Below are 20,063 nucleotides of genomic sequence, written 5' to 3'. Positions count from 1 at the left end.
ACCTATAAATGTGATAAAAATATTTTATGTTGCAGTTTGTAATAATTCATATTTCTGATAAAAGTATAACTTTTCTGATACTAAACAATATTTCTCGTAAATGTCTATTCATTAAATATATACGTATATGGAAAATAACCTGTACATATACACAGGGTTGGTTTCCATATTTCAGTATGGAAATAGCTTCATATTTCAACCTGAAGAATACTAGGAAATAGAAACATTGCGGATCTACATAGTTACAAAATTATTAATTTATGATATGTTTGAATTTTTGTCCTTTTGTCCGCCATCTTAGATTCATCTAATCGAATCTAACGTATTTTTAAGTTAAAAGGTGAAAATGTGATATATGATTTTAATTTGAAATTTAAAATTAAATTTTTTTTTAAATTTAAAATTTATGGCCAAAACCGTTTCTCGATAAATACCTTCATGTTCGAGTTATAAGCAATCAAACTTGCAAAAACGGAAAAATTTAGGTACTAATGAAACGAAATAAAACGCCCCGTATCCGATAACAAACTTAATATTTTATTGTTGCCGGCCTCAATGGCGCGAGTGGTAGCGTCTCAGCCTTTCATCTGGAGGTTTCGTATTCGAATCTCGGTCAGGCGTGGTATAAATTGTCATTCATCTCATTCCTCCTAAGTAGTACCTAATGGTGGTCCCGGAGATTAAATAAAAAAAGAAAAGAAATTTTAATGTGGAATTAATGATTCAAACACTGTGATAACACTAATAATAACTATTTTACAACACAACGAAAAATTAAATGACTAGATGATTACTTTGATTTTTACTGATATACTTTGATTATAATAACATTTAATTTAATTAAGTGAAAAAGAATTTGCCCATTAATCGGAAAAAAGGCTTTCGCCATCGTTTTTATCGTAAAATTTTGGATTAAAATCATGAATCATCCATAATCATGTACCTTCCTATTTAAAATAAAAAAAAAGTTTGATTCAATGAGGATCCAAGATGGCGGACAGAAATTGCAAACGCAGCAGTAAAGTATTAATTACACGACGGCTCGAAAAGGAGTGTAATGTATTTAGAGTGTGTGTATGTATTATATTTTTTTACAGTAGCGCACCTCAACGACTCAACCGATTAAGTTGTAAGACCTGCGTTGGAATCTGTATGTTACCGGGAGTCTCATAGGTTACATAAATTTCTATATATATATATATATATATATAAATAAATGAAAAAAAAAAAAAATTGAAGAAAATATACTGTGTACAAAATGTCACCCGCACGCTCTTTTTTTTTATCCTATATTAATAATTATCCTGTATTAAAGAGTAGTGCTTGTTAATATTGTTTTTTCTTTTTGGCAGTCTTGTTTTTTTTTAATTTTTAATATTTATCTCTTGTTATGCATATGTATATCTGCGCTTGTTCTACCTTTTAGAATCCCTCTCTTTTGAAATATGATGCCGGTTTCCATACTTATATCACTCTCTACATATCTGTAAATACACATTCTTAATTCATTTTGTTGAGAACGTAACTAATTATTAATCTATTCCATTTTTAAATCTCAATTTTTGTAATCTACTTATACTATACTAATACTTATTTTTTATATTATAATAATCAACAAATATGAATCTTATTTCACAAAAAAATTTATGTATAAGAAAACTTATGTATAAGCAAAGACCAACTTGAACTGGAACTTGGGCAAAGACCAACTTGAACTGGAACTTGGGGAATACCAAGGGGGATTTAGGCCATGGAGAGGTTGCCCGGAGCAAATAATATCCCTAAAACTTATGATGGACTTATATAAAAGACGGAAAAAACAACTAATAATCACCTTCGTCGACTTTAAAAGGGCCTATGATTGTATACACCGACCATCCATGCTGAATATTCTAAGAAACCTGGGCCTTCACCCTAAACTCGTAAACATGATAAAATTAATTTAACCAATACCCAGTCCAGAGTGAAATTCAGAGGTGAACTCTCTCAACCCTTCTACATAAAAACTGGATTGAGGCAAGGAGACGGCCTCTCACCACTCCTTTTTAACTGCGCCCTTGAATTTGTCATGAGAAAATGGTATGAAATAAATCCCAAAAATATAAAAATGGGTACTAAGAAAAACTCCATCACACTAAATTGCCTAGGATTTGCAGATGACCTCGCTCTTTTAGCAAATAATATTCAAGAAGCCAAAACACAAATCATGAGCCTTCAAAACCTAGCACAAAAGATAGGGCTTCATATCTCTTTCGAAAAAACTGAACTAATGGCCATAGATCCTCTGGTAATAGAGCACATTACGGTAAACAATCAGAAAATTAAAATAGTAAAACAATTTAAATATCTAGGCGAAATAATAACTTATAATTTAAATGAAAAAGTGACATGGCAAAACAGGACAAATAAAATGATTAAATCCCAAAAATTAACTTGGTCAACATATAACAAAAAATGCCTTTCTGCTAAAACAAAACTTAAACATTATAAAACTGTAGTACAGCCAGAAGTCACCTACGGAAGCGAGACTCTTTTCAAAATCACTCAGAAAAACCGAATTGAAAAAATTCTGAAAATAGAGAGGAGAATTGTCAGAACGTGTATCAATAAAAAACACCAAAAAGAAGGCCAATGGTGGATTGTGCCAAATGAGGTGGTGTATCGAGAAATAGAGCCTGTTACTGATACTATGCGGAAAAAAAGAATCTCTTTCTTCGGTCATCTCATAAGGACACCGCAAACAAGACTGTCAAGAAATATCATTGAAAAGCTCTGGTTCCAAAAGCTAGAAGTAGGATGGATCAAAGAAATTAGAGAAGATATGAAAGAATTGGGAATTTCCCTGACTGACCTACAGAATAAAACTGGAAAAATTACAAAGCTAAAAGATAAAATCATTAGATTTAAACAAAAGACAGACAAACGACAAAATACAACGAAGAGGGTGTTTACGGATGAAGAAAAGAAAGCAAGATCTGAACGGATGAAGAAATACTGGGCAACTCGAAAGAGTAAAATAACACGCTTTTCTCAGAAAAGATCCAACTAAAATTGACTTAAGTGGTCCCATGTTGGCCGTAAAAGCATAATAATAATAAGAAAACTTTAAAATGTTTTTTAATTTTTGTGATAAATACGATTCTAATTTAAAGATAATCACATTTTTAATTACTGTTATGAATTTTATGTCTATTAAAATCTTATCTTTGTAGAATCACTAGAGATGCGTTGTTTGAGGTTTTGTAAAAGTTGAGGTTTTGTAAATCATCGAATTAATCCGTATTGCGCTTAAGACATTTTTCTTATATTGTCTTCTTCTGCCTACAGATTTAATATTTAACATTATTCTGCGTCCATTGTTTTATGAAGTAGAAGTTACTACAATGTAAGAATATTTTAATACGTAAACAATAAATCCTGGCAGTTTTCTTTAATCGTAATTTATCTTAAAATATTGGAGGATATTATCTTTTTTTAGAACATCTATTTTTGTAATCCAGAAGTAATAAAAATTCAAATTTAAACAATTGGATGTTACGTATGAAATGAAAAAAAAGTATTGTCTATGAAAAAATATGATAAGGTATTTTTCTCTCTCTAAAAGAAATTGGATTGCTGTTAGATACGCCAGTGTGTTGTGCATCTATTTCTGTGTTTACTCTAGCGCTCTTTCCATTTATCGATTCATTTTAACATTCCATTCAGATAATATTTTCACGTTTGGTTAATTTTAAGTTTCTGGGTCATAAAATATAATTTTGATTTATAAAATACGACTATTATTTACTATCATTATTTTTACATTACAACTTGTTTTATATATACGATATTTTATGCGCAAGAAATTTATTATTTTAATCTTATATTATTACTTTTTGAACATTACACGTCATTATATTTGCTATAAATGTAACGTCTTTTTTTTAATAATATTACATTTTTCATTATCCAAATTACAGCAACTTTAAAATAATTCTTATGTTCGAAATCTTATTTTTATAATTATGTTTGTATAATTCTTATTTCTATATAATTCTTCTTTTTATATTTGTATAATTCTTTTTTTTTTTTGGTTTTCATTGAATTAAAAAAAAAAAAAACGTTCTATGGAAGGGGAATTTTACATCAAGCATTAAATCCGGTCATGCAAATTTAATTAATCTGCTGAATACCAGAAACATTTTTTTAGAGCTGTTACGAGAAGGACGTGAAGGATATGTCACTGCAGCTCCATCATCAAACTTCATTACATGTATCTCCAGAAAAAAGAAGAAAAAAAAGGAGATTCACTTAATAAATGAACATTCTGTTAGATATTTAATTGTGGTGGATTTATTGAAAAAAACAATATATACAAGAAAAAAACAATTGAAATACAGAATGCTCTTCATACTACGCATAGCTTTAGAAGCTGTATGTGTCCAGCGTGCTAAGTCTGCTGAGCGTTTTTCAATTATTAATACTTATTATCAGAATAATTCTCTTACATAATCAGTAAAATAATCTTTTATTATTATTATTATTATTATTATTATTATTATTATTATTATTATGTGCTAATAAACTAAAAACCTGTTCAGTAAAGGAAAAAAAACCTGTTCACTATTTTAATTTTGTTTTTAACTATCTGTTTAATTGGTAAATTTTAGTATGCTTTTGTTTTTTTTAAGTTTTTCGCAGCTAGATAGAAACCTGATAAAAAGAACCCTTTATGAGTAAAAGGGGAATTACGTCATGAAAGTTGATGTACTAACCATAAAAACTTAATAAATTTTATTACTCTATCCCAACGATTCTCAATGTTTTCGGTTACATTCTCCTCCAAAAAGTAAAAAAAAAAAATTATAATGAATATTTTGTGGCAACTCGCCACAACCAAATGAAACCTAGTTAAAACTAGCTGCAGGTGTTTGCTAAACTATGCGATGAAATGAATGAAAAGAAGAAAATTTCTTTTTTTCCATACAGGTGATTTTCACGGGGGAAACAAAGTTTTGTTTAACCCGGTTATTGGAATTTCGAAATGAATTAATAATACTTTTTCAGGATAAACAAACGCCATTCTCAATGTTTTTACAGAATAATGAGAATGTATTGATGTTGGCTTATTTATAGCTGATGTATTTTCGCATTTAAACAACTTGAATGTGATTTTACAAGGACGTGATAAAAAAATGTTATCAATGATTAATAAATTTCGCGCTTTTATTAAGAAGTTTAATATCTGGATTATTCGCCTTCAAAGCAAAACGTTTCATATTTTTCTACTCAAATTATATTGAGAAAAACTTTTATGAAGACACTATTATTTACCACAGTTTGGATAGCTTGAAGATGTATTTACGTGAGCTAAATATTCAGTTGGCGGAATGTTTCCTGGAAGATAAAAATGATTTCTCGAAGAGACGGGTACTGAATCGATTTAGTGAAAACGTTATTGCAGCTGCTAAGTTACCGGTTGAGATTTACGACCAACTTATTGAAATGTCTTTCTTTACTTTTTTTTTCTTTTTCCTGTTTAGCCTCCGGTAACTACCGTTTAGATAATTCTTCAGAGGATGAATGAGGATGATATGTATGAGTGTAAATGAAGTGTAGTCTTGTACATTCTAAGTTCGACCATTCCTGAGATGTGTGGTTAATTGAAACTCAACCACCAAAGAACACCGGTATCCACGATCTAGTATTCAAATCCGTGTAAAAATAACTGGCTTTACTAGGACTTGAACGCTGTAAATCTCGACTTCCAAATCAGCTGATTTGGGAAGACGCGTTAACCACTAGACCAATCCGGTGGGTTTATTGAAATGTCTGCCGTTAAAATGTTACAACTATAATTTACGTCTGAAGATAAGTTTTGTCGTGCTCTTCGAAGTAAATATGGAAGTTTAGTCACAAATGCATTGAAAATATTAATCCCTTTTGCCTCGTCTTACCACTGTGAAAAGGATTTTTCATCTATGGTTGCGCTAAAAACTAAATATAAGAATCGTCTTTTCACTTGAAAACAATTTGCTTTTTTTTTGTTTCTGACATAGATTCACATATGGAGAAACTTTTAAATGAAAAACAAACGCAACCATTTCTTTAATTTATTTTCTTAACACGTATACTTACTTATAAATGGAAGGAAAATGTTTATAATAAAATTATTTCATTATTGCTTACACGTAAAATTGTAGGCTAACTTCGCAACCCCCCGCCCTATCATATCATCGCGATTCCCAGGTTGAGAAACTCTGCTCTATACATATATTAATTATTTTGTTTTATTTTAATTACCTGTTAAAATAAGCCATTAGATTAAAAAATGTGTACATATGTTTTAATACACCAGTACGCTGATATGGTAGGAACTCCCACGCTGTTAGTAGGTTATCTATTAGAAGCGGTGCCCAGCATATAACAAATACTACAACAATGAGGACCAACATCTTGATAACCTGAAACAATCAATGTTAAAAAATTACCTTATCTTGTTAAATAGGAATCATTTATTAATTTTACTACGAGGTAATCTTAGTGCAAATTTTGCAATTTTTTGCAATTTTCTGTATCGTAATCGCTATTTTATAGTGTAATTTTAAATATTACGTTTCATTTATCGTATTATTTTCTATTATCTATACCGTGTTATCAGGAGTTCTGTTTTTTAAAGCAGCTACTGAATTTTCAACTAAAACTTCGATAAATATAAAATTATGCGAGAAACATACTGAGTTACATTCTTTGGACACACTGTTTTAATATACCAATTTATATATTACAATATTGGACAACAACACATAAACCGAAGTACGAGGTATATTTTTAAAATAAGAACCTTTTGAAATTAAAAAGGAAAACACGTTTTTCTACAAAATTGCCACCAATATTAAGGCACTAGTATCTTGCAACCAGCTTTTGAACACCGTCGTCATAGAAGTCTGCCGCCTGATTTAATAACCATTGTAAAGCGGTCGCTTTGACATCATCATCGTCGATAATTTAAGCGTTCGGTCACAATTTCATAGACAGCACTTCTTAAAAATTGAGGAAACTCTTCAGATAACGAAGAAATCGTAAAGTGTCTGTTCTCTCTCACTTTTTCGTCAACTTTCTGCACCAAATCTTCAATAATGATAGAAGGTCGTCCATTCCGTTCCTCATCATGAACGTTCTGGCGACCATCCTTAAAAGCACTAACCCATTTTCGTACCATTCCATCACTCATAATACTTACTCAATACAATTCACTGATCTGACGATAAATTTCAGCCGCTTTCACAACTTTAGCACCAAGAAAAGGAATCACACCACGTATTTCACAGTCGACGTGTTTCTTGATCAGCGGAGGCACTTTAATTACTCACAAACAACCGTAAACACAGTCAAATATTTCCGTAAATATTTCCGTGTTGGCTTGCCAACAAATTTTAAAAATCAACTAATCTTAAAAATTAACCAATTTATTAGTTATCGGTTGAAAAATAAAAAATTTTATTCATAGCATTATGTAGTACACTGAAAAGCTAAAGGTTCTCTGTTTAGCAACTGTTAATAAAAAAAATTAATAATTTCATTCTTAAAAGTCATAATAACATTTTTAATAGAAAATTTCAGGCTTGTACGAGTGAAGTATCGCGTAAGTACAAACGTGAGTTACTGATTAATATACATTATTATATTTACGAATTACTTTAACATGTATTTAATGCCACTACTTTCCGAATGTACTTATGGCAACGAAAGTATTCTCTTTCATTAAATGGAAACATTAATGTCTTGCATATTGAAAGATGCATCAAATCTACAAAATTTACGACTAGTTCCTCCCTCAAAAAAAAGAGCTCTATAGAATATTTTTCGATAATTTATTTATAAACATTAAATTTTATATTTTACTAGCTCTACCCGCCACGCTTCGCTGTGGCACATTGTGGTTGCATGGATGAGAAATGAGAAACAAAACAAAGCATACGTTTCATAGAAGTTTAATTTTGCAATATTTTTTGTTTTTCCACTGTCTGCGTATATTTAAAGGCTATCTGGTTTGCCGGCTCGGGAACACGCAACATACAGTTGCCCATGTGAGAAGCATTCCGCATCTAAATCTAAACCACACAATTCTAAAGATTGACCTTGAGCTTTATTGATTGTGATTGCAAATTCCAATAAATTGGGAATTGCAATCTTTTAAATTAAAATGATGTATCGGTCGGGATTATGGGTATTCGAGGAATGAGGACATCTTCACCTTTGAAAGGCCCCGTTAAAATCGTTGCTTTCACTACGTTATTCATCAATTTCTTAACTGCAAGACGCGTGCCGTTGTAGAGTTTTGGCTGATTAATATTCCGCAACAGGATAATTGTCATTTTTTGATCGAACCGTTGCTAGAATCAATCTAATGAGGAATGTTTTCCTAGTTTCTCCTGGCGCATCCAAGAAGAAGGTCCCCCCAACACCGTCATATATCATTTGCATTATGCGATTATAAATGCCTTTCTGTTCACGCGTTAATTTGGGAATGTTTGATTGGAAATATGACTGAACATCACCAATGTTGTAACTCTGTTCACGGCGTAAATCCACATCAAATGAAGCAATCGCAGCTCGGGTGGGTGCTGGCATTCCCAATTGACTAAGAACTTTATTTGCAATAGTTAAGCACTTGTCTTCAATATTTATCAATGTTTCGTTGTAAATGGTGATATTGGTATTTTCTAGGCTTACTCTATGCAAAATATCCTCAGCCATATGTGATCGATATCTTTCCCATAACTCTGTGGGAGATGAAGGGAAGCAAGCAGTCAATATAATTGCGAATAATGCGCGAATTTGGTTTGGATGTGCAGTGTTGCACGCGTCATTAATACATATATCCCACTGTTGGTTGTTTTCTAATAAATTCAGAGCTTGGTGAAAGGCGCAGGTCAATCACGACACGCTCACACAAAAGTACCTCGATTAAAGTGAATATTTAATTCAGATTGTATAATAATCTGAATCAGATGCAAGTGGATACGTTTTTTTTGTTTTTTTTGTTAATAAACAATGTAATTGGGAACAGGCATTGTTTCACATGTGACTGCGGTTGTCGTTAGCTAGTATGGCGAGTGTCCCCTCGCTTCCGGCAGATGGCGCGGTCACTGGTACACAACTGACCGTTAAAAAAACTGTTTTCTCGCGGTCGCGGGTATCTGACTGATGCGAAAAAAAGATAAAAACAATCTTTAATGCGGATTATATATCGTGCTAAAATTTGAGCTCAATCGGTGCAGAACATTTTTAGTTTTTGAAGCGTACACAAACGAACTTAACATTTTTAAATATAAAGATTTGTGGGTTGCGAAAAAAAGTCCTTAAGACGTGCGAAAAAACACATTAATTTAAATGCTTACAAACGCAGAGTAATGCTTACAAATGATTTCAGATATTAATAAACTGCAAACGTAAGTAGAAGTTGTGCTGCTTCAGTGTACAACGTGATTCTCGAGTATGAATCTACTAATGAATTACGGTCTCCAAAGAAAACAAAACCTCGCAGGTCAATTGAGAAAAAGGTGAGATTTTGATAAAAACGCGATTCGTAAAAAAATTACACGAATTTGAATAATTTAGAAATAGTTTAGCGATGTATTTGGTCCTTTGGAAGAGAATTCGGTTATTGTCTTCGACAACGCTTGTTATCATTAAACGAAAAGAATTCCAGCCGTGTTATAGAAAAACAATGATATCAAAATGTGGCTTAGTTCAAAAGGAATAATTTTTGAAGATGTTTAAGTTAATGTTCAATCATTGCAAAGGGTTTCGCGTATTAAAAGTAATTATAGTCCGTATAAAATTGGTTTGACACACAACGCCATATTGGTAAGTCATGTTTTTATTCGGCTCCTAACGAATATGTTTGCCGGCCTCCGTGGCGCGAGTGGTAACGTCTCGGACTTTAATCCGGTGGTTCCGAGTTGGAATCCCGGTCAGGCATGGAATTTTTATACGCTATAAATCATTCATATCATCACCAACTGCGGTTGTCCTTCTTGGTGGCTTTTCTTTTTGTTTTGGTGTTTTTTTTTTTTTTTAATAAAATACAGATGTTTTAGCTGTTAAATATAATTCAAAGAAATTTGTTACTTAATCAGTTGTGATTTTGTTTACATTGGCAACGGCCATACGGGCTCTTTGTGATTGGTCGTTGTGTTTGACAGCGGCCATCTTGGATTGATCTGATTGGGTTTCCTTTGTTTACATTTCCAAATTAAAAATGTACAAATTAAAAATAGATAGATTTATTAAAAATAGATGAAAACAATCTTTGATGCGGGTTATATATTGTGCTAAAATTTGAGCTCAATCGGTGGAGAACATTTTGAGTTTTTGAAGCCGTACACAAACGAACTTAACATTTTTATATATATATAGATTTTATAGAAGAAATTTACATTGCATTTTTCACATCGTAGAGTCGCTGTTACGCCTCCATACCAAAATTAAAAAAAGTTATTTTTTTTCATTTTCTGGTTATTGTTTGTAATATCAAGTATAACCGCATCACTGTATTTAATATCACGTATATTTAATACCACATGCGGTATTTAGAAGTAATCTGTTTTTTGATTCACTGATTATCAAATGCATTGATTTATTTTTAACCTAAGGTTGTTTGTCTTGTTTTTTTACAACATTGCTTCAGCTGTGCAAGGCATTGGAAGTAGAGATCGTCATTAGATTTAAGTGACGTCGCTGGATTATTACTGATCCGGCTATAACGATGTATGCTACTACAGCAGCAGCTAATCCATAATGGGAAAGTATAAATAGATGAGTCAGAAAGGAAGTATAAAAAAGTTGGTCTTTTTTAAGTTTTGTTTCTTAAGAAAATGTTAAAAAAAGTTCAAAAAATGTTTTATAGATTGGAAGTAATTTGCGGAAAAAAGGTTTTTATCCTAATTTTTCCAAGGACAAATGACTATTTTTTTCAGGATGTTTGTGCCTACTCGTAGCCTCTATAGGTATGTATGTGTTGGCCTGTATTTGATTTTATAATTCTGGACCCCGATGACCGAATTTTTTCAAATTTCGTAGACAGATAATACCTTCGGGAGGAAAGAAGATATTCATTTTTGTAAAAATTGGAAAAAGGGATGGGGTGTTATGGCCGAAGTATAAGTTCAAACCTTTACTGGGGAACTGTCTCAGTAAAGAAGAGAAATCAAAAAAGTGTCCGTTCTTACAGAAATTGAAGTTTTTTTTTTATCAAGATCACAAATTACCAAAAATTTGTATTTAATATTCACTACGCCTCAAAAAATGATTATGTATAAAATCATATATAAAAAAAATTAAATAATTTTTTTAGCTATATCTTACTTCAGAATTGGAGGAGTTAACTTTATATTTAAAAATATATATGTATATGTTATTTATTTTATTTATTTTTTTTCTTATTTGTGTTTTATTAAATTTATATTTATATGTTTATATTTTCTACATCAGTAGTCTTTCAAATTATTATAAACTTTCTTTGTCCATCTCACTCCAATCGCTTATGTTAACAAGAAATAATCTTTCTATAAAAAAATTATTTTCATAATATTTTTAATTTAAATCCATCTCGCAAGTTACCCATTACATTTAAAATGTGAAAATCTTATATTTTTCATGGCTCTTGATGTTTACTTTCTTGAAAAAAATAAATTAACTAAAACTTTTCGTACCCTTTTACTTTCTATTTCCTGTTTAGCTTCCGGGAATTACCGTTCAGGTATTACTTCATAGGATGATATGTATGAGTGTAAATGAATTGTAGTCTTGTAGAATCTTAGTTCGACTATTCCTGAGATGTGTGGTTAATTGAAACCCAACCACCAAAGAACACCGGTATCCATGATCTAGTATTCAAATCCGTGTAAAAATAACTGCTTTTACTAGGACTTGAATGCTGGAACTCTCGACTTCCAAATCAGCTGATTTGGGAAGACGCGTTCATCAATAAACCAACCCTGTGGGTTCACCTCCTTTTATTAGAAAATTACAATTTACTTATTTACAATTACGGCTCCATCTTTGAATTTTTTAAACAGTTTTAAAAATTTCACTTTTTTAAATTTATTATATCTATTTAGGGATTATTTTTTTAGAAATTATTTTGCTTGAATGGTTCCTTTGAATCTGGGTGCTCTAAAAATGAAAAAAAACCTTCTTCGCAAAATTAAAATTTTTAACATCGTCATCTGCCATCAGGGGAATAAAAATTCCGAAAAAAGATTGGAATATTGGATGAAAAATAGTTTAAAGATTAAAAAAAAATTTTAATTTATTTAAAATCAATTTTACTGAATATTTTAATAATAAAAGAAATGTTGATGCATGCGGTCCTGAATTTTCAAAGACAAAAACATAGAGCTTAAAATTATTGAATTGAAAACCTTTCTGGTGAGCCAGGAAATTTTTTTTTCTTTCAAAAATTAATTGTCGGTTTTTTTTTAAATTTCCGCTTATTAGATAATCTGATAATTTCATATTGAATAAAAATTGTGAGCATTCTCGTGACTGAATTATTGTTAATTACAAATAAATATAACAACAGCATGAGGTAGCTTCTTTGATTTCATTAAAGCAGGAAGAATTTTAAAGTTATTAAAATTTTTATGTGTATAACACGTTTTTTTTTTTTTTTATTTATAATTCTTTTATTTTTCATTTTATGTATTGTCTTACAGTATTATCGACCAAATTCTGTGACTTTTTACCATCAATTTCACTTATATTAATTACATTTAAAATATGGATAAAAGTAAATATATGAAGTAGTGGTAATAGAAAATATATATTACTGACAGAAATATATTGTTACACTCAGTGTGACTTTTTTATATTGCGTTTCTGTTTCTGGAGATTATTTTCTTATACAGTAGAGTATTATCACTATTAAGATGCGGTAATGTTTGTAATGTAGGCATTAATACTAAATTAAATCAGATATAATTTGTATGATTCGCTTAAAAGTAATTTAGACGGATTAGTTTGCGTTTGTGTATACATTTGTATTCATGGGTACGTTTGTTAAATATGTGAGAAAATAGAAGAGAGAAATAAACAGTGAAATAAGAAAGAATTAGGAGCGAACAGTGGAGGAGATTAGTGTTGAACTTCATTTACGAAGAGAATGTTTAGAGTTCTGTAATTTGGCACGTTATTGAAGTGTGTTTGTGGAAGCAGAATTAAGTACGAAGTGAATGTTGTTACCCGTCTTCTCTTACATTTCGATTGTACTGCGCTAATTTGATTTCTATAGCGAGATTTAATGGTCAGATTGCCATTTGTGTGTTTTTGAACAAATTGAAACCCTGTTAAAATTGCTTTAACCGTTTCATTGTTTAAATTACGTGTTAAGTATCATTAATAATTAATTATATGAAACGAAAATTCAATTATGTTAAGCTTCATTAAAGAAAAAATATAAAATTTTTTGAATAAAATAAAGATCCCGAAAACCAAATATAAAAAAAGAAAACGATAATTTAAGTGCGAAAAATGTTTATTACAAATTATTTCGAAAAAAAGCTTTTCTTCAGATAAAATTTTATGATATTAGGGAATAATAACTTTTAAAAAGGTCTTGTACCATGATTAAAGACCATGTTATCTCATAAAATAAAATTTGCAAATAGAGATAAAACATTTTATACATTAGTATTTTTCTACTTAATACACTTATTAATGATTGTTTTATAGAAATTTTAATGTTTCCTGGTTAACCTTTTTTACAAGAACAAATTGTTGTTTTATATACACTGGCTGCTCTCCATTAAAACTGATCTACTCACACTTTATGAATATCAAAGAAGAAATTTATATATTATGAAATAGAATATAGAAAATACTAATTATGTTGAAATTCTGTAAAAAATAATATAAATAATTAAGTAGATATACGAAGGTATACTCATCTGTTCCAGCAACAAATTACTGGTTTGCGAACATTAACTGAAGGTAAGTTAGTGAACGCAAACCGTTTAGTTCGCAAACTAAACGATTGATTTAATTAGGTACACCAACGGTTGTGCGTTTGATAAGTAAACCATTTACTTAGTATGCGAACTAATCGGTTTGAAAATCAGCGTGAAACAATTAGTTTGCCAACTAATTACTTTGCGAATTAAATAAAGTCTAATATTAAAATATTACTTTTAAATAATCGAAGACTCGTGAAGAATAGTATGTGGTGTACAGTCTTTCTTTAAATGAAGCATTTTTTTATTAAAAAACGTTGACGCCCTGAGAATTATAAAATCTTAGGGGACATTAGCATAGGGAAGGGTGGACAGCATGCAAACTCTCACGTGAGGGTTTGCATGCCTAGGTGTGTGGCTTCCAATAATCGGGAGGGAACTCCATGGGCTTATAGGATGGGAATAATACGGCCGGGACTGAATCCCGGCCGTAGGGTGGTGGGGTTGGGGACGGCATAGCCGGACCTGGTCTCTCCTTTCTGCGGTTTGAGGCGGGCAATGTCTATGACCGAGTCCCGGTCTTTGGCGGACGGCCCGGGAACGGGATAGTCGAGCCCGGTTACTGTCCTTTAGGCATTAGAGGCAGGCACTTAAAAGATCCGACCGGGCGAGTTGACATGCCGTGCCGGAGACATACTGCCGGTGGGTGAGGAGGCCCCCTTAGAGTATAAGGACACTCTCTCGGGCTGAGTCCTACTTAGCTGTAAATCCGGCCCCGGGGAGCAGGGTTTAAAAAAAAACATCATGTATACTTCTTTCACGCCCTTATCATGTTACTATTAATGAATGTTCGTGTTGCAAGCGATTTTAACACATATCTTACCTATTATATTTTATTAACTGTAGATAAAACGGACTGTGCTACCTATACGTTTTTATTTTTTAAGGCCTTAACCAAGATACGAATAAAATAAAAATGAAATGGAATTGAATAAACGCATTTACTTTTCTTTCTCTTATTCCTTCTTATTTCTCCTCCTACACACACTCTCTTTTCCATTAAATCGGAAAACTGAATAAACATTACAGTGGGCATTACTTAGGTTAAAGTTTGATGTTGAGTTGTAGATCACATTACAACGCTCTTTGGTAAGGTTAAAAGTTTTTTATTTTATAGGTTTTGTTTACGCTTTCTGAATATGTTATTTTCCAGTTCAGCAGTTAAATACCATACAAAATTGATCACAATATAAAACAACCAAATAGAAACACAAATAATATTTTTTTAATTTTTAATTTTATGTATATTATTTTGTTGGTTTTTCTGATATTAGAAATAATTTTTCTCTCATTCTTTTTCTTTCTATTTTTAATAATTTTATTATTACAATTGTTTAATCTGTTATAATATCGAATTATTTTGGTAATACAAGTATGTGCGTTATTTTTTATGGCTACATTTTAACTTTATTTAAGTATTTATAAATTAGATACGTATAATTAATTTCATTCCGTTTGATTTCGACTTATAATATGAAGCAAGTAATTTAATTATCACGTACTGACGCGCACCCACAGACACTCACTCAAGATGTTCACCCAAATCGGGTGAAGGACTTGATAACTGCACGCCACAGGGTGACTAAAGAGCTCACATCAAATTTCTTCGTAAACCTGAAGCTACAGGAGAACAATAAGACCATCTTTGAATAGGAGTAAATCGCCAATTGCAGAGTGTCATTCTAGACGCCACGGAATCCTACAGGCCTCGTGCAGTGCGTCAGGTATCATCAATATGGGCACACTAAGAACAATTTTGTGAGGTCTTTCCGCTGCATGAAATGTGAAGAGGGCCTTTGGACAGCTGACTACTCCCGGAAGGACAGGAAGACTCCTGCAATCTGCGCGACCATCCGGCAACTACCGTGGTTGCAGACTATATCAAGTGATATTGGAGAGGAAGCGTCGGCGGAAGGCGAATTGAAACTCGCGAAGGACCGATTGTGGGGTTCCCGTTTGACAACCAGCAGAGATAGAATGCTGAGGAAGTGTGTCCAGAATCTGCGCCTGGACGTAGAATCGGGACTCCAGCCGACATACTGGCCTACGGACCTGACGAAAATCCTGGATTTGCTTAACGTTTTTGTCACATCGGGTATATCATCTTCATACACTCTGGTGGAAAACTACTATGATTCATCGTCGGACCACTCGTCCGTTCCACTTACATTGATCACGACGGTGCTGAGGAGGAAAGGGAGGTTTATGCTTCATACGAGACGAACGGATTGAGTTTCTTTCCAGGACTGGATCAACAAGAAACTGACTGACCCGTTCCCCTTCGATACCATTGGGGATATTGATTACGCGACGTACCATTTGACATGCAGGAGGGAGCGTGGTGGTCTAAACCTGAACATTTGCACTCAGCCAGGGACAATATCTCTCCGAGGGAAGTGACAGAACTAATTATCACGAAGCGGCATCATCGGCGGAATTGGCAGCGTTTCAGAAGGCCGGAAGACAGAACACTTCTTAATAGGACAGCGCGAAGGCTGATGAGGTTGCTGAGAACTATAAGGGACGAGCCATTAAAGGAATAAATAGGAAACCATTCTCACCTGAATGGGGACGGATGCTTCTTATGGAAGGGTACGAAGTGACCACAACGATTCCCATCCAGGAAAAAGCTCCGCCCTACAGAGGTGTACTGGATCGTGAGCGAGGACTGACAAGGAGAAGGTCGATCTGTTTGCTTCATACCTAGAGGTAACGCTCCGACCCCACGATGAAGAGGGCTCTGGTGATGGGGATGTTAACCACTTCCTTGAGAGCCCAATGCCAATCAGCTACCCGATTAAACCGGTCTCTGCAAGGGAGATACTAAAACTAATCAACCAAGGAAGGCGACTGAGGAAGGCCCCGGGCTTTAACTTAGTAACGCACAAAATGCTTGTCATGCTACCCCTTAAAGGGATCGAGTACATAAGGAATCTGTTTAACGCTGTTCTACGGACGTCTTACTTCTTAGCGGAATGGAAGGTGTCGCAGGTGGTAATGATCCTGAAAATAGGGAAGCCTGCACAGGAAGTTTCTTCTTACAGACCAATTAGCTTATTACCAGTCGTATCTAGATTGTTTGAGAAGCTATCTATTACTGCACAGGCTTCGGCCATTGTTGGGGAGTAAGGGGATAATTCCGGACTACCAGTTTGGCTTCAGGTGTGGCAATTCCACAATCGAACAATCCCGTAGAGCCATCAGCGGGTGTCTGAAGGAAAGGAAATTCTGCTCGGCGGGGTTCTTAGATATCCAACAGGCCTTTGATAAGGTAGGAACACTTGGCTTACTCTACAAGTAAAAGCTACAACTTTCTCAACTCTACTTGCGGAATTATCTTGAGGGGCGTTTTGCTCAGGTGAAATGTAATGACGAGTTTTCAAGATTCTTTGAGATTAGGTCGGGTGTCCCTCAGGGATCTGTGTTGGGCCCTGTGTTGTAATCCATATTCGCTGCAGACATTCCGGCCCTGGATGACTGCATCGTCACCATGTTCGCCGATGACACAGCTATCCTGGTCGTTAACGATGACCTTGGCCTAGCCCCACAGGACCTACAATTGGCGCTAGATCGTGTCTGCAGGTGTTTCGTTTGTCAGAAAACTTTTGGCTTCGCAGGAGAGCCGATTGTAGTTATAATTGTTATTGAGAAAAAAAACAGCTTAATTTTAATGAGATTATTTTGTTGAAAATATTTTTATCATTACCCACTTTATTCTTCACTTACCCAAATTATCCTTATGTGGGATGTTTTCTCGAGAATAAATGTTTTAGGAATCCTTTTTTGCACCTTACGTTTTGCTTATACGATCTCAAAAAGACCTCAACTTGGATTTCGTAAGACCAAAATAATTTATTTTAATGATCAACTCTCTATATAAATCTCTAGGATTATGTGTTGCCATTAAATGCGTAATATTTCTAGTTCGTGAAAAAATGCCAAATCTACTAAGGATTTGTACCAAGAATCTTCTGAGTAAAAATTAAAGACATTACCATTCCGCCACGAAACACAAATCTTAATATTAATTAATTCAAATTTATTTTCTCTTTCAGATTGATGGTTATTTTCCTTATTCTCCAGTGAATGGCAAAGAATCTTCATCGATGGAGGTATTTTAATATATTTGTATTTATATTAATAATTAGAATAACAAAAACCTTTTGTAAATTCAAAATATCAGCTTTCAGATTTTTCTGAAATTTTTGCGTTTTAAGGTACCTGAATGGAAAACATGGTTTTATGTAATAGTCTCTTTTTATCCAGATGCTTTGGTGGCTCTCTATTTTCTGTTTAGCCTCCGGAACCACCCACCGTAAGGTATTACTTCAGAGGATGAATGAGGATATGTATGAATGTAAATGAAGTGTAGTCTTGTACATGCTTTGGTGCTATAGCCATAGTACCAGTCTGATTTGATTCAAATATTGTATATATTTTCATGGAGTAATCTTTATTCCTAACACATTTATTTAATGTCCTAGCCATAAATTCTCTTCCAAAAAAGCAATAAAGCTTTCACAAACCAGATTTTTGTATAAAATATTTCTTTAATATGATAAAAATTAAATTTAAAACAGTTATGACTTAATTTCTCCAGAAGATAAATCTAAAAAAAACGTGAGGTTACATCCACTTGATTAAAATCCATTTTTTTTTCTATTTTAGGTACAAATAATTTCGCAGTCCACGAAATTTTGTAATTATCATAAGTAGAATGTCATATATATATCTCCTTAACCTGTTTTATTATGTTCTCTTTTATTAAACATTATCCTGTTCTTTGTGTTCAGCTTATATATTTACATGGAATGTAAGAGAATATAAATTATTCAAAGGTTTTATAAAGTTTTGTCGGTCAATTAATTAAGCTGTTGTTTTTTTTATTATATGTTTAAATAATAGAATAAAATTATATCTTTTTTTTTAGTTTAGTATGTTAATTTTAAGTTGTTTTGCATTTAACATTTTTTCGTTAGCAATGTTTTCTTCTTTCTTCAGTACTTCTTTGATGATTAAATATTTCCGTTACAGTATCCTTACACCAATAACTAGTTAACTAGCTAACTAGTTAAAGTAAAAAAATAATTGAAAAATTAAAAAACAATTACTATCTCTTATTATTGTCTCTATTATAAAATTATTTTTCTTATTTTCATTCATTTTTTTTTATTCCTCTTTTCGTAAAGTTGTATTTACCTTTATAATATTTTCTATCTCTTTTTTATTTGCTTTTATTTCTGTTTAAAAGTTGATTATTTTAAAAATATCTCATATAATTTAAGCTTAAATTTCCATACTACTTCCAAAATATATGTCACTTTTTTTTGTGGTTTCTAGCTTCATACACACTATTTATTTCAAAATATTGTTGATTTTATGATAGAGTTATGAACAACCTTTTCCGTTACTGTTTTCACATTTATTTAAGTATTATTTCTAATAAAAAAACTTTTATGAGATAAAAGCATTTTATTTATTTTTTTATGTAAATTTCTACTTGACGTGGAAATAATTGTTAGGAGTAGCATTAATGCTACAACAATTTTTTTTTCGTTAATAGATAAAAAAAAGTTTGTTTTCCCGTTGAAAAGTATAATATTCTGTTTTGATTATTCCTTCACTATTTTATTTTAATTAAGTAAAAATGTAATGCCATAGACGTAGTGTTTTATTTATTAATTTAGTCGTATATGAATCATGAACAATACTGTATAAAGATAGGTGTCAAATAAAATATTAGACTATTTCCTTGAAAATTTTCTTATAAATATAATCATTATTTTTTAAATAAGACGTAATCTGTTTGTATTGGATATGGAAATATAAGAAAAAAATCTTTAAATTAAAAAGTTTTTATAAATAAAATTGTTTTTAGTTTAAGCTTTTGTCTTATAATAACAAATAAAGTACTTTTCGTAAAAAAACATTCTTTCTCTAGCATAACTGACGTAAAATGTTTGTTTTTTTTTACAAACTAAAGTAGGGTAAAACTATATTTATTTTTCATAAAATCATTTAGCTTAGAAAACTATTACACTGTTAATCTACAACTACACTGTAATC

General features: G+C 32.1%; 1 protein-coding gene across 5 annotated transcripts in view; it reads right to left on the bottom strand.

Moving 5' to 3' along the window:
* The window catches only part of LOC142326132 (QRFP-like peptide receptor), an 807,760-nt gene that overhangs the window by 63,252 nt on the left and 724,445 nt on the right, over window positions 1-20,063 (bottom strand). For all 5 annotated transcript variants that reach the window (XM_075368335.1, XM_075368334.1, XM_075368332.1 and 2 more), the window contains exon 7: window positions 6,283-6,443. In XM_075368335.1, coding sequence (XP_075224450.1) covers window positions 6,283-6,443 — 161 coding nt within the window. The remainder of the gene's footprint in view (window positions 1-6,282; window positions 6,444-20,063) is intronic.

The sequence above is a fragment of the Lycorma delicatula genome, chromosome 6, assembly GCF_047948215.1.
Source record: "Lycorma delicatula isolate Av1 chromosome 6, ASM4794821v1, whole genome shotgun sequence".
In the NCBI taxonomy this organism is placed as follows: Eukaryota; Metazoa; Arthropoda; class Insecta; order Hemiptera; family Fulgoridae; genus Lycorma; species Lycorma delicatula.
This window is presented reverse-complemented; position numbering and strand designations above follow the sequence as displayed.